Below are 25,813 nucleotides of genomic sequence, written 5' to 3'. Positions count from 1 at the left end.
CCACGCTGGAGCAGAGGAAGAGTGTGAGAAGTCCTCCCCCTGAGGAGGAAGGAGCAGCAGAAATCTGATGATCAGTGATGAACTGATGCCAACCCCCATTCCCCATCCCCCTCCGCCGCTCAGGTGGGTGGGTAGAGAATCCGGGAGTGAAGCTGTGCCTGGGAAAAAGGGAGGGGTGGGGGGAAGGTGTTTTAAGATTTGGTTTAATTCTCTTTACCTTACTCTGAATTGATTGGTAGTAAACTAAACTAATTTCCCCAAGTTCAGTCTGTTTTGCTTGTGATGGTAATTGGCAAGTGATCTCTCCCTGTCCTTATCTCGACCCATGAGCCCTTTGTTCTATTCTCTCTCCCCTGTCCAGCTGAGGAGGGGAGCGATAGAGCAGCTTTGGTGGGCACCTGGCATCCAGCCAGGGTCAACCCACCACACCATGCAATGACCCAGAGTTGGACCACTACCACTTAAGTCACTGTGGTAGGCAAAAAACAGCTTAAATTATTGTAGTGATCCTGACTAGAAGACCATTGTACATTGAAAAGTAAGTGATTCACAATACAGGTAACCTGAGGAGCCCCAGGCCTGTGCTGCACTGTGCTGCACATCCAGCACAGCCTTCAGACCTGTGCTGTGCTGCACAGATCCCTTGGCCAGGGCACAACCTCAGTCAGCTCATTGCAACAGAGGAGCTGCAGGTAGCTCCCACTCAGCTGCACGTCCTTGCTTTTTATCTACCAGTGCAGGAAAAGTTCTCATAAGAACATTGTTTCTGTTTGACTGTAGAAATGATAGAGTTGTTTCCTTGTAAGAAAATCCTATAATAGCTTGAACAACCGAAATGGGAGAATCTTTGCTATGGAAAAGGTCTGCACAGCATGCTGCATGTGGGTCAGCGTCTGTTCGACGCTACACAGCCCAGGACTCCCAGTGTCTAAAGGGGTATAAGATTATCTATGCTATTTTGTTATAGTGTTAGCTCTCAAAAATCAGCATTTTCAGTGATACGCAAGAAGCAGCCCATTACTTGGTAGCTGCAATAAGTACAGGCTGGCTGTAAATTTTGATAACACCTGGACTAAACAAAAGTGGCTGTCCTGGTTTTGGCTGGGATAGAGTTAATTTTCTTTCTAGTAGTTGCTATAGAGTTATGTTTTGGATTTAGTATCAGAATAATGTTCATAACACACTGATGTTTTCAGTTGTTGCTAAGTAGCATTTAGACTAAGTCAAGAATTTTTCAGCTTCTCATGTCCAGCCAGCAAGAAGGCTGGAGGGGCACAAGAAGTTGGGAGGGGACACAGCCAGGACAGTGGACCCAAAGTGGCCAAAGGGGTATTCCATACTGTGTGATGTCATGCCCAGTATATAAACTGCGGGAAGTTGGCCCGGGGAGGGTAATTGCTGCTCGGGAACTAACTGGGCATCGGTTGGTGAGTGGTGAGCAATTGCATTGTGTATCACTTGTTTTGCATATTCCAATTCTTTTTTTTTTTTTCCTTTCTGTCCTATTAAGCTTTTCTTATCTTAACCTGCGAGTTTTACTTTTTTTCCCCCCAATTCTCTCCCCATCCCACTGGGTGTGGGGGGAGTGAGTGAGCAGCTGCATAGTGCTTAGTTGCTGGCTGGGGTTAAACCATGCTAGTGGCATATCCTGAATCTTCCTATTAATAGAGACAGGGGACAGAACAACCACTTAGGACGCTGATATGTGTTATGTGTCTTCTTAGAGTGGTGTTGGAACCCAGAAAGAAGGTGAAGACCTTGTCCGAAGAAAAGATCCTGGACTTGGGGAAGATCCTAGAAAAGGAAGAGCTGTGTGGAGACAAATGTTGGGGGACATCAGTCAGGGGATGACCCTGACTGTTAACACCTGAGTTTCATATGAGCAGTGGCACAGCATGAACCAACAGGACTTTGAACCCGTCCTTTCCAGGACAGCAGAGAGCTCCCCAAATGTAACCCTGAGGGGGAGTGAGGAAGAGTGAGATAATCAGGCAGGTAAAAGCTCTAAACTGCATGGTTCTTAAACGGACACCAACATCCGGATCCACTGTGGGTTGCTGTTTACTTTGTGTCACCTGTGACAGCCACTTGGGACAGGTGCTTGCCTAAGCTGTTCTGGAAATCTGCAATGGTTCCATGAGGTTCTATGACTGCAACAGGCAATAAGCAAATTTTGGGAAATCTCGTCATAGTAAAAAATGGAGAGAATGTGTACTGGTTTTGGCTGGGATAGAGTTAATTTTCTTCATTGTAGCTCGTATGGTTTTGTGGATTTGTGATGAAAACAGTGTTGATAACGTAGGGGTGTTTCAGTTATTGCTGAACAGTGCTTGCACAGCATCAAGGCTTTCTCCGTTTCTCACGCTGTCCTGTCAGCAAGTAGGCGGAGGCTGCTCAAGAAGTTGGGAGGGGACACAGCTGGGATATCTGATCCCAACTGACCAAAGGGAAATTCCACACCATATGACGTGCTCAGCAATAAAAGCTGCAGAAGGAGGGGACATTTGGAGCGACGGTGTTTGTCTTCCTAAGAAACCACTACATGTTATGGAGCCCTGCTTTCCTGGAGATGGCTGAACATCTGCCTGCTGATGGGAAGTAGTGAATGAATCGCTTACTTGCTTTGCTTGCATGCACAGCTTTTGATTGACCTATTAGATTGTCTTTAACTCAACCCACAAGTTTTTGCACTTTTACCCTTCCAGATCTCTGCCCCATCCCACTGGGGAGAAGTGAGTGAGTGAGCTTCTGTGTGGTGCTTACCTGCCTACCAGGGTTAAGCCACAACAGCATGGCAAGGACAGTTAGGAAAAAAATGAAATAAAACCTGCCCTGTCAACAAATTCTGCTGGCACTGCCAATTCTACTGCTTTGGATACACTTTGAAGTCATTATAAGCAAATTGTTCCTTTACAATAGCTAATCTTCTTCAGGCATATTTTATAGACCTGGAGATAAAACTGGCAGGAGAAAGAGAGGGGACTGTAATGCTTGATCTGTTAACTAGCTATTTAGCTAATATTGTCCATTAACTCTTGCTAATTATCTGTTAGTGATTTAAAATTGATATATTGTTGTAAGAGAGAACATAGCAAGTTAAGTATGATGAAGTGTATTTTTATTTATTTATTTATTTTTATATATATATTTTTATTTTATATTTAGATGTGCTAGGGAACTGTAGAATAAAGGTCTGTAGAAAGGGACATAGATTGGACACAGCTCTGAGCAACCTGTTCTAGCTAATCCTGCCACAAGCAGAGGGGTTGGACTAGACAATCTCCAGAGGAGACTGCCAACCTCAGCCATTCTGCAGTGCTGTAAAATACCTCTCCATTTCTGGGTATTTTGGAGCTGCGGCTATTACCTGTATCAGCTTAGATACACATTGTAGCACATAGTAGTGCTTCCTCCCACCTTTAGGAATTAGTTAATAGTTAGCAATGATCAAAAAGGCAGAAATGAGTCAGGCTGAAATTCTCAGAGTTCTTACCTTTTTTGGTAAGATATTCATTGAACTGTTCTTTTAATATTCTGACCACTCCAGGGGATACATACCAAACTAAAAGCCCCTAAATAACATTATCACTCCAATAAACATATAAGGGGACATACTTTTTAGATGTGTAATCACAACAGAGAAAACTGTGTATTAGGAATGTCAATAGATTTATTGTATAACAAAGTTAAAATACTTATATATTAATTAAATTAAGAATATTTTTTCTATTACATATAATCTTCACAACGACTCTCTTTGTTTTATTAGGATACTTTCTCTGTTAAGACATTTTTCTAGGTTTTAAGCAAAAATCCCAAGTTTCTACCTGAGTAGTGTTTTTGAGAAGACTGTTCTAGCCTGTACTTCAGCTAAATGTAATTCTAAAATGCAAGAAAAAATATAGATGCAGTTACCATCACAAAGCACCTTTATCCTTGGTACAATTAACATGGTTCTCATTATAACTTTGGAAAATAATAAATAAACTAAAACATTGGGCTTTCACAGGTTTGCTGACTACAAAAGCAGCTGTTCACATGCTTACCATTAAAGATGGATTTAAAAACAACACAAGAAGGAGAAGTTTTCTTTATCAATCTTCTTACTTTTGGCCTCTATTTGGGTTGCTGTAAGTGTGTAAAGTAGCACTTTACAAAAACTAGGGTACTAGTTCAAAATTTAAGCAACAGTTTGCTATACCTCTGGTGAGGATATGTTTCCTCAAAATGACAGGCAGTCTCGTGTGTCACATAAATATGAAATTTTCATAATTGTTACTAAAAGATGAACTAGGACATGTAATAAAGCAGGAACAGATGGGCTTGAAAATAAACTGTTGCAAAATGCTTATTATGAATGTAAGAGAAGCTGAAATAGCTTCTGTTAGCTGAGTAACCAAAGCAAGTATAAGGTTAATGAAGAGGCCAAACAGAAAATGTTATGTGAGAGTGGGACAAGAGTTTTGACCTCAGAGTCACTACAAAAAGAATTCTCAAGCGTTCATTTCAAGGTTTTTATTTTCTGCCCTCTGGAAGACCAGAATATTATACTGCTAAGTTTTCACGATGAAGAAAAGCAATTAAATGAATAATGTCTGAACATGACATATCACCAAACATAAACAAGATTAAAAATATATACTAGGAAAGATTTGAAGTAGGTAGATCATGTAACCATACAACTCTTTTAAACTGTAACAGCAGTCTATATACTTTACTATAATGTGTCTGTCTTTAAAAAAACATATTCTTCATCTCATAGCACTATATTTTTTTAAAAGTATTTCATGTACAAAATTATGTATGAAGTAGTGCAAGAAAAAGCTGAAGACTTCATTTATTTCCATCCAACTTCTATATTTTACTTTATTGTCTTTCAGAGGAGAGAAAAACGAAGACGACTGATTAGAGATGTGTCTTACTTGTGCAGTTTGGCAAGGATCCAGACCATGTTCCATTGGCAGTGCATTGTCTTACAGATGATCCAGAAAGTATGTATCCTTCCATGCATGAATAAATTACTGAATTAGAGAATGTAGTTCCATCAATACGAAATACTTTTCCATTAGCAGTTGTTCCTGGATTACCACACTGCACAGCTATAAAGCAAAATGTTAAATATTTTTAAAATGTAGTAAAGATTATTTTTGAAATAGTAATGTCTAAGGACAATCCTGCTACCAGCAGTATTATGTGGTAGAAATCCCTGCTGTTATCCTGAAAAATGCAAGTTTCACCACCTACTGATAAGACGTGTTGTACAGTAAATAGCTGTTGGCATGAATTATTTGTTTCTACCCTTTTGTACATAGGGAAACACAGCCTACAAATTTAACTTTAAAATCTGCAAGGAAAGCTAGTTTAGCTGCAAAGACAAACTCCTGATTATAAGGAAATGCCTGATCTACAATTATCTTTGTAGACTTAATTTAAATCTATAGATGCCTTTAAATATACAGATGCATTTATAGCATCACCAAAGTACATTTCCTACCTACAGGATAGAGTCAAACCATTATTTCATAGGCAAGTGTAAGCCTGATGTTTCCCAGTTCTTCAATGCTTAACTTTGGAATTTGAATGTTTCTTTCTTATATGGTTATATATATACATCTAATCTATATGACCTAAACTAGAACAATACACCTGTGTGTGCGTTACACACACCTATATATATATCTATCTGTGAACCAGAACCATCGTTTCAAGAGATTTTTAGGGGGAAAAGAAACATCAAAAGTATCATAAAATGTAAAAGGGGTAATTCATTTCTGTAATAGATAAGATCAAAGAAGAACAGCAGAAAGTTCAGTTGGGCTAAGCATATCCCTTCAGATACCAACAAACACACACATGTATATATTTACATCATGTCAGGATGGCAATCATTCAGCAGAAAGGATATTACAAAACCAGTTTGTAAAATAAGTTTTTAAAATGAGATGACTATTTCGTACAGATAACACAGTCAACAGCGATAAAGTGGAAAATAAGAGTACAGGTTCTCAAGTTATTTGCTGCTTTTCAGGAAGCTTTACTTTGAAGAAGAGTCTGTTGGGAATTATTTCCTATTTTTGAATCAAGATAATTAAGGTAATAAATGATTTTGCATAAATATCCTGTTAGAGCTTTCTTTTCTGATAATACATCTTGTTTGAAATTTCTAGAATTATTTTTTCCAAATAAACTTGTTTCAGCATTTCATTTTCAGTTGGAAAATAATAATGTCAACAGTATTAGTAAATAAAATTTTAAGCCAATCATTTATGACATAGATGTATCTAGTGAAAGCCTGACATTGACAGTTTCCTAAAACTCAGCTCTTTTCTCTGAAATTCAGGTGTATAATGGCTGCAATTAAAGGTCAGGTGATGGTGAGATTTTTAAGGGAAAAAATCTCTTAGCAGAAATTGAGTTTTACAGGCCTTATCTATTTCCTTTTCTGTTTTGTTTTTTGTACTGGATAACATATATTTGAAACTAACACAAGATTGAGAAGAAATAAACAGTTCAGTATACTTTTTTTTTCTCAAAACTTTGAAAACATGCAGTTTCATGGGTGCCAGGAACTGACTTCAAATTTGTCACCTGATGCCAAGCCATTGCTATGGTGTAACAACTTATTCAAAACAAAGTTAATGGTCAGACCTCAACTGGATACCAATCACAACACAAAACTGGCAATGTAAAATTGTTTTTCTGATTAGCCTTTTTAACAAGACAGTTTAAAAATAGAGTGGATCTTCTGTGATTTACCCTTGCACTCAGGTTGTCTTCCTGTCCAACTTCCATTTGCCATACATGTCCTTTCTTCTGAGCCATGGAGGATATATCCAACATCACAACTGAAATGTACGGTGCTTTTAATTTTAAAATTGTTTTCTTCTCTAGACCCATGACCTGGGATACCTGGATCACCACAAGAATCAGCTGTATCACCTAGAATTTAAGAGTGCAAAGATTAGAGTAAATATGAAATATTATTACGATACTGCATTGAAAATACATGTTTCTATGTATTTATAAATAAATTCATATTTATATTTATATTTTTAGAAAAAACACATATCTCAATGGGTGTGAGTCCCTATAATTACAGAATTACCTGATTCTCAAATAATTTCTTTTTACTTATATTATGTAAGTACAGAACAGAAATTATAATTATCTCAAGATTCCCCTTAGACCATGCTACACTTTTGGTAACAAAATCATCAAACAAGAATAGGGAAACAAAAAGAAACCCACAAAACCTTGGTTATTTTTTATTTAAAATAACAAATTCTGAGGAAAACCAAGGTCCTGATCATAAATATAATTTTCTTGTTTGCTTATAGCAAGTGTTCATAAAATACTTCCTAGTTTTATGATATCATTAGAGTTGTAACAGTTTTACGATTCAATGAAAGCTTTAGTCAACAATTTTATGTACATCTGACATGAAGCATTTCCCCGATTTATAGAAATGTTGAAAGTTCAAGACTGCCCGATAGCTAAAATCTCCCTCAGCTAGAAATGTTTAAGCAAATTCCAAGATAGAGGGTTAATGTTTTCTACTATCTGTTGTATATCAACGTTAAAAAAAATCAACATAGTCATCATACTAATAACAATATCTAAGATTATACATCTAAATCTTCATTTATGGTGAGAACTTTTAGGAAGCTCTAGGTAACACTGTATTTGCACAGAAGGTTAGTTGTTTAAATCTTTTAATATGTACTTAGGATCTGCTGGTTTATCTTTTTAAAGGTCTTTAAGCTAGTTTTCTATGTAATGAGATGAAGGCATATGGTATTACTGAGTTTCAACACAAAAGAGTTGAATTCTAGAATTCTTGGAGCTGCACTGTTCAGGTTTTCACCCATAGATATTTAGCTTACACTTTTCTGTGACAACTTGCAAATAAACTGAACAGTCTTCTAAACAAAAATAATTCAAACATTGTAATATTTTTGAGATCATATCTGCATTATTTTGTACTTAGTTACACTAATGTAAATAAAGAAGAAATATTTTATGAATCAGCTAGAAAGCTTTAATTCAACTGCTGAAGAATGTCATATTAGAACTTCACATTAGAGACAATTATATCAAAAGTTTTGTAAAATTATTTAAAGAAAGCTTTCTGTAGAATACCCATACTTTTCTGGTATTTATCTAAGCTTAAATAGCAGTAATAACAGAAATTCTTACATAGAAGTAGTAAACAAAGTTCTCTTCTCCGAGTACCCAGAAGACCAAAAGTGACAAACTCACTATCTAGGGGTTCTCTAGGAAGTTAGGACCCTGGAGCTGTAGATGCAGAGAAAAACAGAGCTTCCCTTGCCTTGGTTGGCACTGTATGTGTGTAAAGAATACTGTTGGAGTGACTGGTTGGACACATCTCTTTACTAACAAAAGCATGTACAGAACTGAATAGTGAAAGGAAGAAGAGTAGAACTAGCTTACTTTGCATTGAGAATTATGGTGTATGAGCAAATATTTAGTTTAGTCCAATACGTCCAAGAAGCTGACTATATTATTGTCACTTATGAAGGTCGTTCATGTGCCAACCTGCAGTTTTGTAGGTCAGGCTTGCTACTTTTTATTTCCTTTCATATAGGCCATGCTTCCCTCTTTGCCCACAAATCCATTGAAAAGCAATATAACGAAGCACCTCACAGGAGCTGATCTGCACAACTCCTATAGGCGTGTGGGAAAAGAGAATGCAGCTATGGAGTCTCAGTCTGAAGGCACATCTGGAGAGTCAAAGAAAAGGGCGGAACTTTGCCTGGAAAAGCATGAGAGAGCAAACCTGGAAGCTCACACTACCTATCCAACCCCTTGCTGAAGCAGCTGACAAAGTAGGCTAATTATGATCCACTCTCACTAATTTAGGAGCCAATTTTTATCATTACTTAAGTTAACCAAGCTTAAACTGACACCTTTCATTTGACAGTAATCAAACAATGTAGTCTTGCCTATTACATTGTGAACTTTTATAGCATGTATGTGCAAAAAGTACATGGTCCTATGAATTTTAATGCTTTCAGAAATAACAAATTAACTCAAGTAAGTATAAGGGTTAGCTGACTGTCTGGTTCAAAATCACAAACTCAAAAGTTTAGGGTCTTCCCTCTTTACCATTTCATTATGTGACACAGATCAGTAAAGCAGCCTGCCAGCCTGTTTAAAAAGCAACTGTAAATAGTTCCAAATTACAGTAAGTAAAAGAATTTTACAAGCTTTCAAAATACTTCATGTCCAAGCTACTTAGGTGACTTGAAATCCCTATAGTTTGAAAATAGTCTGCTACGTATTTTTACAGTAATTTAAAAATGTGCTAGATTAAGATTTTTTTGTTATTTCAGGAATCCATATTTTATATTTTCCAGTATTATTTATTTAGACTATGAAGAATTTGGGACAGGGCCTATTCATTATTCTATACTTGTAAAATCTCTACAGCAACAGCTCCATTTTCGGCAACTTACTTGGCATTATGCCTAAAATAATTTTATGATGAAAAAATGAAAATAGGCTTTTTGCTGTGCCAAGTATAAATTACATATTCCTCTTGTAAATGAAATCATGTGTTCTTTCCTAATGCCTAATTATTACCGTGAATTATTACTCTTTTAGTCTTAGGGAGGCTAACCGCCAGCTCTTTTGATTGAAGGTTACAGAAATAATTTTTCTAAATGACTAATCACATCAGGAAGTGACAGTGATATAATCAATGATATCACATTCAGAGATTCAACTAACTGATTTTCACAGCCAGTTATGAGCCATCCTTCACCCACAGGTGTAACAAATTCTCAGTTGGCATTTAATCTTAATGAAAAGGAGGGTATTTAGACCACTTAAGTAAGTACACAACCATTGCTGCACTTATGAAGAATTCTAAGTTGCTGCAGATTTCTGACTCCAGCTGATATGCATGTAATGACTGAAAACTGTATTTCTGAATGCCAGTAGATATCAATGGGACATGACAATTCCTTCTAGCTCTAGGATGTGAAATATAAAGTGCCATGTGACAAGAAGTAAACTGTCTTTGGGACGATGCAACAAAATTTGGTTACCTTATGTTTGCTGACCTAGCATTTTCCATTTGAATTCTTCTTCATATATGAAAAGGACAAGCATGCTGTCTCTTTTGTCAGTCAAACATTCTATATTATTTATTATTAATATCTATATTTATTATTAATATGATTAACATACTGTATTATTTATTATTAAACCAAAAAATTACGAAGTTTAAGGCTTTAATATGTGTTAAAAATGAAGAAATCAAGTTATCAAGGCTAATAATGAAAGCTAATGATTCACATATTTTTAGATTAAAAATATGGAAATTCTTCCGGTAAACTGCAAATTATTTTAAAATGAGAAATCATTTCAGATATACACTTTGAAAACAAAGTCTTAATACACTTTGAAAACAAAGTCTCAAATTTTTCCTAAGCTAGAATTCTATTTTGGTATAGTACAGCTGAAGAAAATAACCATTTTTATTCTCTAACAATTTGATTTCCTGTAATTAACATTTCAATCTATGTCAAAGAAATGTTTCTTCATGTATTGAGAAAAATTAATTAGATCTGATTAGAGTTTTCTATCTGTGGATACAAAAATCATCATTAGAAAAAAAAAGGATTTTCATGTACCTCATGAATGCTTATCCCAAGACACTTGAACACTTATTTCATTCATTAGCAGGATGATTATACAATAGTTTTATTTTCAGGAATGTTTCTTTGATATTTTCATGTACATTTCCAGGTTTCCTATTTGTATTCCTTGATATTTTTGTCTGTTTCTTTTTTTTTTTTTAATTCACAAATTAGATTTTTTTTTTCTTATGAAGACTATGGAAAACTACAATAAGTACCCTTAGATTATACCTGAAGAAGATTTTTTTCCCCAAAACAAATAAGTATGCATACTAACTGTAAAAAACCCATTTTTTATTAACCTAGTTTGAATTTCCAATTCACATAAATATATCATTATTTATTAAGTAATATTACTTTACATTAAAGTTTGCTTTCTGGTGCATAGCTCTAAACATCACAGGTTGTAAGAACTTGATCTTTGTTCCCATTGCAGCAAATTTCCCTCTGATTTTATTTGAAGAAAGTTAAGGGATTAGATAAGATGTTCACATTTTCTAGTTTCTGTCACATTTTAGGTTGTAATAGCAGATTATTGAATGAAGAAGAACTCATAGAGCAAGATAATAACATTTGGATTGTCCTTGTCTGCAACCACTGCCTAAAAGTTTGCAGTGGAAGGTTCAGATACTGAAAAATTCTTCCAACCCTTTGGAATTTAGTGCAAGATTTTAACCAAGAAACACTATTTTAATATTTATTTTTTTACCATTTCTGTGCCATAGGCTGTAAAAAAAGGCATATTCTGAAACTGCAGCTGACATAATCTGTTTATACCTGAATACACTAAAGAGATGAAGGCAAGAGCTAAGAAAAAAGGATTTGAATATGTGAGAGCCCACCTGAAGTACTGTATCCAGTTCTGGGGTCCCCAGTAACAATAAGGACATGGACCTCCTAGAACAGGTCCAGAGGAAGGTACAAAAATGATCAGAGGGCTGGAACACCTCTCCGATGCAAAAAGGCTGAGAGAGTTGGGGCTCTTCAGCCTGGAGAAGCAAAGGCTCCTGGGAGACTTTACTGCAGCATTTCAATATATAAAATATATAAGAAAGATGGAGAGAGAGTTTTTATTAAGGCGTGTAGTGACAGGACAAGGGGCAACAGTTTTAAACTGAAGGAGGGTAGGTTTACGTTAGACATAAGGAAGACATTTTTAACGATTAGTGTGGTGAGACACTGGAACAGGTTGCCCAGAGAGGCTGTGGATGCCCCATCCCTGGAAGTGTTCAAGGCCAGGTTGGATGGGGCTTTGAGCAACCTGGTCTGGTGGAAAATGTCCCTGCTCATTGCAAGGGGGTTGGACTAGATGATCTTTGGAGGTCTCTTCCAACCCAAACCATTCTGTCATTCTATGATTCTATGATTCTATCATTCTAGTGGAAGATGTCCCTGCCCATGGCTAGGGGCTTGGACTAGATGATTTTTAAAGGTCGTCTCTGACCCAAACCATTCTATGATTTACTAACATTGTAAAGAACGTTGGATTTTTAGTGTGAAACTGGTATAGCAGTACTGTGAGATTTGTATATCGGTTATTTTTCACCTCTTGTTTTGGCATAGCTCTAATCCAAGAAAAAAATTGTTGCTTGTTTACTTCCTATTTTCTGCCTTTGAAGATATCGAAGTAGTCTGAACTACACAGGTCTGAATAAGGTCCAAAACCCCACTGATTTCTTTAAACTATATAATGGAAACATGAGCATGACAAGAAAGAACCTCCTCCTAGTATTTATTGAGAATTAAAACTGATAACATGATTAACCTCTATCACAATCTGTGTTTACATGCTCTAAGATAAGAAATGGGATTTAGCCAAAGCCCAAATTAGTGTGTGGCTTGGATTTCTGTTTTTCACTTGATCACTGCTGTTAAAGTGAATCAAACTGAAGTTGTGAAACAGAACATTCCTAAGCATTAAGTTGTTCAGAAAACATATCTTGACTTTGGTGAGGGCTAATCTATTACAAGGATTAGATGGCGTTCCCTCAAAAACCAAGCATCCTATCTTGAAATTATGTGGAGCCCACTTGGCCTTATTATAATGATGGATGTATTATGCAATTAAGATATATCTGAGGTGTAATCAAGTCAGTAGATATTTTGGAAATTAAAAAAAAAATAAATTAACCCATCATCTTGAAGAAATGCAAGGTTTCCCTGTGGAAATTAATACTCTCTTCAGAAGTCACACAGAAAATATTTTCAAAACAAACCAGTTCCTTTAACATTCTATTGAATGTGCAGTCTGCTATTAGTATTAAATGTCATTGAGAAAGCCTACTTCTCCCAAATTATTTTCTTGCTAAAAGTTTATATTCATTTTGATTTTACTTTTTTTACTTCTACTGAAATAGTACTTCAGTTTTATACATGATTTTTCCAGATTTTAAAATGGCCTTCTGATAAAATCAAAGTAAATTCAGAACAACTTCAGGGAACTCTCATTAATTAAAAAATATTACCTGAGCAATGAGGGACAGATCCACTCCAGTGTCCATTTAACTGACATGTACGAGATGACTGCCCTAACAGCGATCGTTTACCTGTGCAGGTATAATGAACAGTAGACCCAAACGTATATTTGTCTCCAGACAGGACCGCGTTAGGAGGAACGCCAGGATGGCCACAGTCAATCACTACAATGCATAATTATTGGAGATAAAAAAAGGTTATTATCACTGATCAAACAGATCATAGTTATATTTTTCATAATTCCATACATAAACTTTGTGAAGAGGCTGACCTTTTTAGGGCTTGGGAGAAGGGGACACAGTATGTGATTAGAAATGCAAATATATTAAAGACCAAAAGCTGTGAAACAAATGTTTGGAGATGTCAAAAAGGTATTTTAGATATAGATATTGATGTCCAAAGACACTCATTCATGAAGTTGATCATTATGGCATGAATACATGCACACACACACACAAATACGCACTCATGTATGTACTCTTCGGAGGAAAAATACAGGAAGACAGTATCTGCCAAAGTCACTGCTGAGGTGGGAAATATGCAGACCTTCATCTCTCATCCACTGGTCCCAAATCATTGGTCATGAAGTCTATTAGGTTTATAAACCTAATAAAGTTTATAAAGATCATTTTTGCTAAATTTTCTATGAACCTTAATACTAATATACTAATTTCATATTCATGGTTTTGGTTACTTAAAATATTGTATTGCATAAATAAAGTATTTGTTTACATATTTTTAACATAGGCATCATCCATTGATGTTAATTGCACAGAGACTGGAGGGAATTTCTATAGGATCCCAATCTTAGAAATGGTCATGGATAAACTCCACATCACTTGTTTATTGAATAAATTTTGATCAATAATTGTAGTTATTTCCATACTGTGATTAATTTTTAGTGCTCTTAATCTTGACATTTTTGTGATTTCCACTTACAGATTGCACGTAAGGGTATCAAACAGTTAGCTTATACACACATAATTTTGCTAACTGCCTCAAATGTCATGAAGTACTTAAACACAGAAAAGAAAATGGGAAAATTTAGCATGATATCTTTTGTCCTTTAGTTGCCTCTGATACAGAAAACTATGATAAGTGGCTCTTGCTATAAATGGTCAAAAGCAGTAATTTTTTTTAGGAATAAAAACCTGATCTAAAATCAGGATAACACCACTGAAATAATTTCAGCAGCCTCCTATCTACTGGAAAGTTGTATAAAGTAACAGTGAAGCTACCTTGGCTAGATCAAGAGGAAGCTAGCTACTCCATAAGACTAAAGTAAAATGACAAAAGGTCTTACACATCATTATGGAGAACATGATCTACATGGACAATGTATGTAATGGAAATGAAGTTCTGTAATGAAAAGAAATATTTTGTCTGTCTTTTACGATTAAGAGCACATACCAAAAATATACAAAAGAACCCCCCTCACATGTGGAATTAATATAGAGAAAACTTTAAGAATTCAGTGTAAGGAGTTAATCTAGAAGGAAGCTAAATATGTCGAGTTCAGGAAATGCAGTTAAAATTCATAAACCAAGTTCACTCTGTTCAAAGAATGAATCTAGCCTTGCATGTTTGATTTCTTTTCTTCTTACGCCCGTCCATGGCACGTGGCGTATCTTGGCCAAAGATATTTGTATTTATGCATCATGAAAACCACAAATTATAGCCGCAAATACCAGAGTACTAGAACAGCCCCCTAAATCATACAAATATAGTTTTTATCAATACTTCATCATCTTCAATACCATAACATTTTCAGCAGGATTTTTTTATCAAAAAAAAAAAAAGCCAGATCAGAAGACTGATCAGGGTTGAGGACGGATTCAGTTGCCTAGCACTTCAGATACAGTACAAGGGTTGTACAATACAACATATGACTAAAGTCATGCGTGATGATCTTTCTCTAATGATTATTCTAAGTCTTAGAGCTTTACATTTATACATGTGCTGATCTGTGTTCAATGACACATGTTCCCTTAGGAGTCCAACTTGCAAGGTGCAGAACATTCCTGACAACCCCACGAAGGATTTAGGAATGTGGTATGTGATTGACTGATTTTGTTTCCTACCTAGTGCCACTGACCCCTGTGAGCATTTTACAGGCTTGCAGGACTTTGAGTAAAATGATCAGAATGGTCAGCTTTACAAACTGGGCACTTGCTGTTAGCATGTTATTTGTTTAATCAATTACTTATAAATAAAATATACTATTAATTATGTATGATTGTAGAGAAGGCAAACTTAGAAGACTTAATAAAAAGGACTGTTGGTCACGGAGGCTTCAATGAAATGAAACTATTTCTTCTTCTGAAAAACATTCACAATTTTTCAGAGTGTTTTTATTATCTGTATTTTTCTTGATTGATTCTTTTGCTCTTTTCAGATGTTGTCATAGAGGAAAAGTTAATTTCATACTGGTACCTTACAGCATTCAGTTTTGGGCTTTCCTATACATACAGCCGGTAACCTTGATCTGCTTTTACAGTGGGAGGGACTTTGCCCCGTCAGTCCCCGTCTTGTGGTCCATCCACTCAAGAGGTGTGGGAAGAGAGGTTGCCAGTAAAGACTGAGGCAAAAACGTCATTGAGTACCTCACCTTTCCCCTTCTCCATTGTTACCAGTCTGCCAGTCTTACTCATCAGGGTGGTACACTTTCTTTGACCTTCCTTTTCTGGCTGACATACCTACAGAAGCCCTTCTCACTATTCTTTGCATCCCTTGCCAAGTTCAGCTCCACCCATGCCTTGGCCTTCCTGACCCCACTGCTACACAACCGGGCATCATTCCTCTACTCTTCCCAGGATACCTGTCCCTGCTTCCACTGTCTGTGCATTTCCTTCTTGCCCTTTAGTTTGACCAGTAGGTTTCAACTCATCCATGCTGGTCTCTTGCCTTCCTTTCCTGGTTTCTTACACCTGAGGACTGAGAGCTCTTGCGCTCTATGGAAAGTGTCGTTAAAAATCTGCCAGCTGATCTAGTCCTGTTCCATCACGTAGCTGCACAGTACATTTTATAAGTGTGTAAATTTAATTTTACATTGAACTTTGATTCAGATTTAAAGAGCAAATAATAAAGGAAGAAGAAAAATAAAAGAGAATAATACTATTAATCTTCTTCAGAGTATGTAAAAATGTCAGATCAAATCATATTTTTTCATTATTATGGATAATTATCAATCAATTTCTGTCACACCAAAACTTCACTTTCCTTAGAAAAAAAAAAGAGAAATTCTGAGAGAAAGATACGCTATTTGCCAGTGTGACATCTTAACAGCTATTTCTTTTTCCCTGAAAAATCCCCCAAAACAATATAGCTAGTACTGATTATGGATGAGATATATGACATTCTGGAAAAACAGAAGTATAAATTCACATCCTCTTCTGGTCAAATGTGATGACTTACAGTAAAATTACATCCGTTATTAGGTTAAAGCCTGATTAAATATACGTATGCTCAATTAAATTTACAAATGTTATACCCTAATTCTTGACTACTGAATTTAAAAATACACTTGAATTTTCTTTAATCTGTGCAGTTGTCAACAATTCTTATCATTCTACCTGACAGCTGGGAATGGTTATATATGTCATATTGTGAGGGAAGAAATGTCAGGATAGGGCGCTGCAATACAATTATTGAGAAGATGACACAGACACCAGTAAAAAAACAATCTACATTATTTGGATTTCAAGCTTGGAAGGTGTGGATTGTGTGTACTCACATCTCAGTTGCTTAAAAATAACAAATCAGAACATGTCTATCAGAAATATCTTGAGAGTACTTTACAATACAAAAACCCCTGATATGGTCACTGGAATTCTTTGAGGTATATTGTCCAAACTTATCTTTCATTTTGAGTACATTTCAAATTTGAAGTATTTTACTAGGAACATGTGCCTAAGTAGTGTATGCCCCTGAAAGTCTTTAATTCAAAGGGGGAGTTGAAAGGGCATTATGGTACAGGCCAACACTGAATTCTGCTTCTTACAGGATTTATAGTAGCTAGAACTACTCCAGCTACAACACATTTCAAAGGAATTGAGTCACTTTACAGGTGAACAACTTTTCCTTTGTTACCATGTCTCTTGTCCATTTTTCTAGTGATATTTCAAAAAAAGGTATGTTCTTTGAGACTGGTTAGAGATTGAATTCCAGCTATGTAAAAAAAAAAAAAAAAATCCAACCTGGGTCAAAGAAAAACATCCAGAAAGCCTTCCACTTCTTTTCCATTGCTCTTACAGTGGAAAAATGTGCAGACTACTTATCTCATCAAAGAAAGGGAAAACTTCCAGAACTAAAGGTTTTAACAGTAATAAGAAATAAAGTTTCAGATTTTTTATTTTAGAGAGATAATAGCAGAACTGGAGAAACTTCAATTAAGGAAGACTAATTACGGTAAAACTGAGAACTAATATCTACAATATTGCAAATATCAGTCCATGATTCGTGAATAAGGAACCCTTAGCCTGTTTTCTCTTTAATCTCTAGAAAAACAAGCTTTCAGCCTTTCTCAGAGAGAAATTTTGATCCTAAACCAAAACTTTTTCATAGACTTATAGAGAACTGGGTAAACCAGTGGTCCCAGCCAATTTTAAAAACCTATGAAACATCTGTGGCTATATCTGCCTCACAGTTAGAACGTTGTTCATGACAAGCTGGAACAAAAACAACCTCCTTGTATTGATCCATGTGCCTTAGTGGACAGGGTGCATATGACTATGCTGTTCAGGTACATCTGGTAGTGTGGTAAGCTGAGGACAGGATCCAGAGGACATTTTTGGTGCTCTACAGTGCCATTACTATTTGCTTACTGTCTTCACAGATAGTCTGATCGTGTGGTTGTCACATGAGAAGTCTGGAAAGTACTATAGTGACATAAGTCAATAATTGGGTACTACAGATTTTAAATTTCAGTGTGATTATATTTGTAGCGAATGGAGGCCACGTATTGGCAAAGTCAACAGATATGTTTTGACTTTCTATCCCTGCTATCAGGGATCATTGTGCTGAAGCATTCAGAGATGTTTGTTTGGGTTATTACATTTCTCAAGGTTTCTATGTTACTTGCTACATACAGTAACAAGATAACTGTGCTACTTCAGCTGCTACTGAGACCTTCCATCATTACTGCACACACACAAATGTATGTAAATATGATGATTCTAACTGCTGTCATGAGACTGATGGAAATGTGTAAAATAATACCTATTCTAGTCCACATTCTTTGCAGAAGCATACACATTATCTACTTACTAATGCATTCAGGCAGAGGTTTGTCCCAGTGGCCATTTGGTTGACAAATTAAAACTGAAGATCCAAATAAAAAATATCCAGGATTACAGTCATAAAATACCACTGTTCCATATGTGAAATTTCCATGTTCGATTTTACTTTCTCTTATAGAATTTGCAGGAATTCCAGGATCAGAACAATTGACCACTAAAAAGAAAAAGAGCACAGACTTGACTCATACAAACACAGTCTACAAAAATGCTCTTTAAATGGTCTCCTATCCTTTGTATGAGAAACTTCCAGTGTGTTCCTACCCTGATTTTATATATAATGATGCTGAATTAGGAAGATGATATGAAACCAGGAGATGCTAAAACCAGGAGATGCTAAAACCAGGAGATGCTAAACTCAGAGCCAATAAAAGGAAATGTTTCTTCACGAAGTGTGATGATGCTGTAAAAGCATTTGCCACTAAGAGTGACTGAACATACCAATATATTCAATTTATACTCTGGCCTTGACAAAAACTATTGCACACAGATAGAAAACAGGTCATGGGGCTAGATATGCCTTTGGTCTAACCCACAGAGCCATGCAAATATACTTACGTTCCTATACAACATTTTGATAATGGAGGACCTTTGATGCAGATGTTTTGAGCTAAAGGGCACATGGTCAGTTAGGTAAGATTGTGATGATTCTGCTAGAACAGGGAAATATCCCAACAAATGGGTATGTGCTTTTAAAAATAGGGGTATACTTTGATGGTTAAGAATACTGATAGATTTTTTGAGTCCTCAACTTCTTTAGGATTCATATGTTTGAAAATGACTGAAGATTGATTTTTATTTTTTTTTCCTTTTTTGCAACTTACAGCTGTCTGGTGAGGGGAGTATAATACTTATCTTGGGGGTCGTGGAGATTTTTTTAACAGTTTCCATGCAATAGACTCTTCTGGTCAAGTAAACACAACATCACCTACTCAAAGTTACTCTAGAAAACTACAGTTCCTGTAAAAATTACTATCCCTATATCCTTATAATCAATTTCATGTTTATATGCATACCTGTGTGCAAATATATATATATCTCTGTGTGTATGTGCATGGATGTGTGTACATAAAAGTATCAAAATATGCTAAAAACCTCTGAAAAAAAGCTATTGCCAGATGCAATTTAAGATCATTTTTCCTACCTACATCAGTCAATGTAGTTATTTTATGGCTCACCTACATCTGTCTAGTCACTGTTCTAAATCTTGGAGTCTGCTTGTGTGGTCCTCCTAGCAGTTCGCAAATATTGGTACCACAAGACTAGAGTACATACATTTTTCAAGGATAGAAATAACTTTCTGGTTGGATTTGAGTTCTTTAACATTAAATGATAGGTCAATTTTTATAGTTACATTGATGAACAGTGTTGAAAATTTGTTGGTTTTTTTTTTTCCTGGAGGAAAATTTGAGCTATATTTCTATCCATCTTAATTTTTGTAGACAAGCATTTTATAACAATTGAACATTCACTTTCATGTTATTAAGCATGTACTTTAAGCAATGAAAATTTTCTATTAATAAATCTGGAGTAGTGAACACTTCAAAGAAAATACAAGGAGCTTTGACCATTTCAATAGTTTTCCACTATTATTATAGTTGGCTAGGAAACTAGCTACTTAGGAAAGTTGTAGACAGTATAACAGCAAGTGCAGTGCTGAATTTATATGACAATTGTAAATTCAGCCTTCACAAAGGAGTGCAGCCTTTTCTATAATATGGCACTTTAAGCAGTTTACAAATATGCAAGGTAACATCTTTATGTTTTTTTATTTACTTCAATGCAAATAGAACAAAATCATATTAATTAGAATTTATTTCACTGCACATTACAGACACCACTAATAATGTTGCATACAAAGTTGGTTCTTTTTAAAGTCTGTTCTAAAACCCATAGAAGATTTCAGGACTGTGTACAATTTCAAAGAATAACCTGATCAACTTATTTACTGATCCCTATAGGCCAATAACATATCAGACAGTTTGGCACATTACTCTGCAATACCAGAACACAGAGGTGATTTATAGCAACTGGACTGAAAATGAGATTTATTAGGTACCCTTAATACACAGTACATGTTTAGTATTGTAAATTTAAAAAATAATAACTTCTTATCAACAAAAAGGTCCTTGGAAATTTAAGGTCTGTAACCTATTTGGCAGTATCACTTAAGGCAAAGTGATTAAAGGAAAGTGGAGAACACCTATTGGTAGGAAAATATAGTAAATAAAGTTAATATAAATACATAACATGACTTCGGCTGTGTACAGATAAAAATCCATAGAAGCTGCTGGGAAGATGCTGAAAAACAACCAATACAATTTCTGCATACATGCAAGCAGATTACAGCAAAAAGTAGACTTTTCTAAATGAGAACAATTAAAACATTTAAAAAGCACATAACAACAGAGTTAAAAAGGACAATGGTGATAAAACCTTCCTAAAAGTGCTTATGAAAACTCAAACAGAACTAATTTCCTAATAGTCTTTTATTTTCAGTGAAAGAATTCTAAATATAATATCCAGAACTGTTGAGAACCAACCCAAATGAATTAGGCTAACAAATTAGAATAAAAATTTAAAAAGTCAAGATGAGCAGTTAGATCAATGGAAATGTAAAAGGAAAAAAAGGTATGTTTTCTTATGCACCTGTTAGAACTATGTTGGCTAAAAATGCAGAGAACATTATTTCAGGGTTTAAGCTGTTAATCATCTCTGTAAAATTTTGCAAAAGGAACTTACAGAAACCATTTTAAAAAATCAATACAAACTACAGACACGTAAGGAAGTTTCTCTGCAACAGTTATCCTGGCAACCTGAACGTAGAACAGACCTAACTGAAATATCATAGAATTGTAGAATCATGAAACATCTTCTTTAATAATTTGATGCCTATTAGTAAGGGAGGCATCATTTTGTCTTGATAATGTCCCTTTACGTTCAGTTTATTTTTCAACCTTAATTTTCCAACTGAGTTTGAAATCTGTAAATGCTTGCATTCTTACCTTTGCATATTGGAGGTGGGTGGCTCCACTGCCTATTAGCCTGACATTGTGCTTTGGTTGGTCCTTGCATAACATACCCAGTATTACATGAGAATGTCACAACATCATTGAAGTTGAAACCATTTCCACTTGTTCTTCCATAAATAGGACTACCAGGGTGACCACAGCTAACAGCTAGCACAGCACAAAACAAAGAAACAAAACCCAAACAGAACATGCTGTTATCAATTCTCATTATTTATGATAAAATATATAACAATTACAATCATTATATAATAGTATTTTAAAGTTTTGATACAGTAAGATACTGAGTACCTTCCAGAGAAGATTCACATTTCTCCGAACTGAATAAGAACTGAGACATATTTTAGTAAATGCTCAAGCACTTATCTAAATATTTAAATAAAATTAATAGATTTGCCATGCAGTAATCAAGACAAACGAAGAAAACTTCTCTGAAGAATCAGGAGAAAAGCAAGCACTTGATTTTCATTACATATAGACTGAAATTGAAAAGAAATATTTCAGTGTGATAGTTCCTCAGGTATTATTTCTTACAAATATGTCTTACTATCGACTGACTCTGTTTTATCTTTGAGGCCTAAGTACTCAGTGAAGTTATAAATTTATGACTGGGTATATGAAACATTATGGGCACTGTGAAATTTTTCTTGTTTTTATACTAAACTGACTACAGAAGGTAAAATTCATTTTTTGTGCCCACAAAGACTAGATGCAAAAATAGTAAGGAAAATAAAATATAAATTAATTTTCCCCAAGTAAGTAAAAAAATGTATAAATATTTTCTTCTATGTTTTAAGACTTTCCAGTTGTTGATAAATAAAATGTTCTTCAGTAATTTAAAATGAAAAAAAATCACAGAATACATTATTTCTCTCAAATTCTTATCACTTTAGAAACTTCTAAACTATTTTTCTAAATTAATTTTATTAAATCTGACAAATACATGTTCTTTTTCTCTGTGTAAAATAGACATATCATACTAACTCTAAAAGAAACCCATTCCTATAATCTAAATAAAATACAATTTTTAGCAACAGCAAAAAAGTGAAAATGGTCCTTAAGAGCTAGCATACAGACAAGTCACAGTATATTCTATGAATGAAGTTAAATTGAATTCTGTGTGTTCTACTAATATCAGTAAGTTATTTTAATTAAATGTGTTATCTTTATGCTACAGGTATCAGAAACTTTTATAGAAGGAATTGCATTTTTTTCCCCAAAAAAGTAATTGGAATCATACACTAAACTGTTGTTAATATTTGTAAAACTGTCAGGCAAAGATATGCATTCAGCCCATAAAGATGTTTTTTAATGAACATATAATAATAATAAAAATTATTCTTGTGAAACAGAAGTATGAAATTTGCATAAAATTTTGAATAATACCCATGCATATGCAGTAGCAATACACAACAGTAGCAATACATCTGCCGCCTGTATAAGCAAGAACAATGGCGAATCCAAAAGTGAAAAGGTCAGAACCATTAAATTTAAACACATCTCAAAATTTCAATTAAAACATCTAAATTTAAATAAATGAAGAAATGTGAGGTTACTTTTCTACACTTCATTTGAACCTTCGATCTGAAGTGGAGCTGTTCCTACGTATCTATCCAAAATTAGAGGCAGCTGCTGTTTACAGCAGCCTTTTGCAAGTCTAAGCTTTTTCCCAAGTCTTGTGTCCTTTTCTGAAGTGCTGTATTGTGCATCCACCTGTATTCAAACAAGCAGCTTCTATTTGATCAGAGGAAGAAAATATGTCCATTTTCTCTGCTGTTAGCACATTCAAAACATTTTTTTTTAGTTCTAACCTTGATATTAACATTTTAATTTAGAAATTTTTTATTAACAGTGTCTAATTTTATTGCCTTAACAGTTACCTATAAAGAAGTGTGCTGGTCTGAAATGTAATATAAAGAAGTAATGATCTATTACTATATCATAAAGTGAAAACAAAATTAAGAAATACAATTATAGTAGTGTTATGTATATCTAGTTCTATGTAAAACAAAGTAAATAGTGAGCAGTAAAGGTAATGAATTGATGTTGTCTATTATGATTCATCGAGATAGTTTCTGCTACACAAATGTAGCTATAAAAATAGAATAGTAGGAGGTAGACTAATACATTTTCAATACACTGATATTACTGAACCTGAATTATTGAAACATAGGTGTAATTTCCTTGAGAATCCTTTGAGAACTCTCAGATTTTCCTAACTGGAATACAACATTTTCTGTTATTACCTAATTGTATTTCATGCAATATGTTGACACACTTATGAGACAAAAGAAGCCTCATCAACAAAATACAAAATTCATGCTAAAAAAGCCAAAACTCAAACCAGAAAACAAAATATCTCTGTGAGAAGAGAAAAAAAAAAGTTTGTTGAAGCAAACATTATAATCATCAGTGCTGACAGTGTAATTCAAGAGTATCTACTTATTTAACTACCACAATCAAAGTAAATGTACATTAAATATTTCCAAAAGCCACTAAGGGACATAAAAAGCTATTTTCAAATTTGAGTACTTGGGTGCCTAAGTCCCATCATTTTTTGAAGAAGTCTGATATTCATATATAAATGACAGGTATTTAGTAGACAAAAGACACAATGGAAATTTTAAGTGACAACATTAAACTTCATCTGATAGATGAATCACAGATTTTAGGTGGCCACATACTGCTTTAAATCTTTTTTCTTGAAAAATGAATACTAAGTTGCAAAGTCACTCCTTATCTTGTCTGACATAGACATTCCTGTGACATAAATCAGTATGTGTTGCCATGCTTACTTACGCACACAGGATGGAAGCTGACCAGACCAGTTGTGATCCTGTTGGCATATTCGTACAGAAGAACCAATCAAGCGAAAACCAGGACTGCACTGGTATACAACTGTGTCTCTATATCCATAATTTTCTCCGATTACTTGGCCATTGACTATAAGATCTGGAATACCACAGTGACCAGCTAGATTTTTCAAAATAAATTAAAAAAAAAAAAAAAAATTACCAGTAAATATGCCAGAGAAATTTTAAATATACCTCCTCAATTAAAAAAAAAAATGCTGAACATCTTTCAATTTTTTTTACTGACTTCATTCAAAGGTTTATTTTTATTAACTTGGGGAAAACTGCAGTATTGCATTTGTATAGGTAGGACTGTACACCTTTAAAAAATTACAAAAAGTGTAGTAAAGATATTAAATATCACACATGCTGTCAAATTTATTTTCAAAAAATATGAGTAATTACTTTTTATTAAAAACTGTAAAATTCTATATTATTTCCCTTAGTTTTATTTTGGTCAAGATTACACTTAATAAAGTTAACATTACACTATTATACATTTAAATAAATATTAAAAATCCATAAAAATACAAACAAAAATAATATAAATATTATAAATACTAATCCATTATAAATATCAACCCCTGTGGATGTTATAAATACAGCCTTCTTACAATGGAAACAAATTAAGTTGGAGAATTTATTGCTGGAATCTGACACTCTGGATTGTCTTTCATTCTTTGTCTCCTATTGATACCAGAGGAACCCCAAAGAGATTACCATGTTTGGGTTAAAGACAGTCAGTGCAACTACATCCAAATGTCCTGGAACCAAAAAACCTTTCTATGACTTGGACTAATCTTCTATCCTGTATTCTCAAAATATAAGAAATATTTTATTTACACTATGAGAGTCACAAACAGACATTGAATCTAGAAAAAAGCTGGGAAAAAGCATGAACCATATTATTTGTTACTATGTTTCTTAATGAACTCTGGAAAATGGGCGCTATGATTCAGCAAATAATGTGGTGATGGAAAACCGTCTGAGAATGGTTGATCTCCTGGAGACTGTGACACATGGCAGAGAACTCACTGCAAAAACAAGTAAGGCAAGAAAGAAAAACAAGCAGTTTCAGCTACTACTTTAGTGAAAAATATTACCAGCCACCCAAACTCCTCTGCTCTCCTTTTCTCCTCTACTTCTCCTCAAAAAAACTGTCCACAAACAAACCCCCAAAACATAGGGTTGCTAATAAGAAAAGACATTTAGAAGCAATATAGTCTGGATGTTTTTTTCCCTTGAACTCTTAAGTGTTTATAATACTCTGATGTATTTTTCAGCATTTTGTCTCATTCTTTCAGGGCTAGAAAGTTCTTATAAAAAAAAAAATTCAAATCTGAGATTTTCTTATAACTTGCAGCTGGCAACTTAAGCCTTGTATAGAATTTCATCATATGAATCATGATTAAACTGTCAGTAATTACAATATAGGTAGTATGTGAACCTTCACACAGATTAAATTGATGAGTGCCAATTTGACTTCTGTATAAGGAACA

General features: G+C 34.7%; 1 protein-coding gene across 1 annotated transcript in view; it reads right to left on the bottom strand.

Moving 5' to 3' along the window:
• Window positions 1-25,813, bottom strand: part of CSMD3 (CUB and Sushi multiple domains 3) — a 659,839-nt gene that overhangs the window by 43,079 nt on the left and 590,947 nt on the right. The window contains exons 52-57 of the mRNA XM_010577127.1: window positions 24,262-24,435; window positions 21,439-21,612; window positions 18,405-18,590; window positions 13,130-13,303; window positions 6,757-6,939; window positions 4,923-5,099 (exon numbers count right to left, since the gene is read on the bottom strand). Of these exons, the coding sequence (XP_010575429.1) occupies window positions 4,923-5,099; window positions 6,757-6,939; window positions 13,130-13,303; window positions 18,405-18,590; window positions 21,439-21,612; window positions 24,262-24,435 (1,068 nt within the window). The remainder of the gene's footprint in view (window positions 1-4,922; window positions 5,100-6,756; window positions 6,940-13,129; window positions 13,304-18,404; window positions 18,591-21,438; window positions 21,613-24,261; window positions 24,436-25,813) is intronic.

This window comes from Haliaeetus leucocephalus, unplaced genomic scaffold (assembly GCF_000737465.1).
Source record: "Haliaeetus leucocephalus isolate CR32 unplaced genomic scaffold, Haliaeetus_leucocephalus-4.0 Scaffold555, whole genome shotgun sequence".
NCBI lineage: Eukaryota > Metazoa > Chordata > Aves > Accipitriformes > Accipitridae > Haliaeetus > Haliaeetus leucocephalus.
Note: the sequence above shows the minus strand (reverse complement) of the source record. Positions and strands in the feature narration are given on the sequence as shown.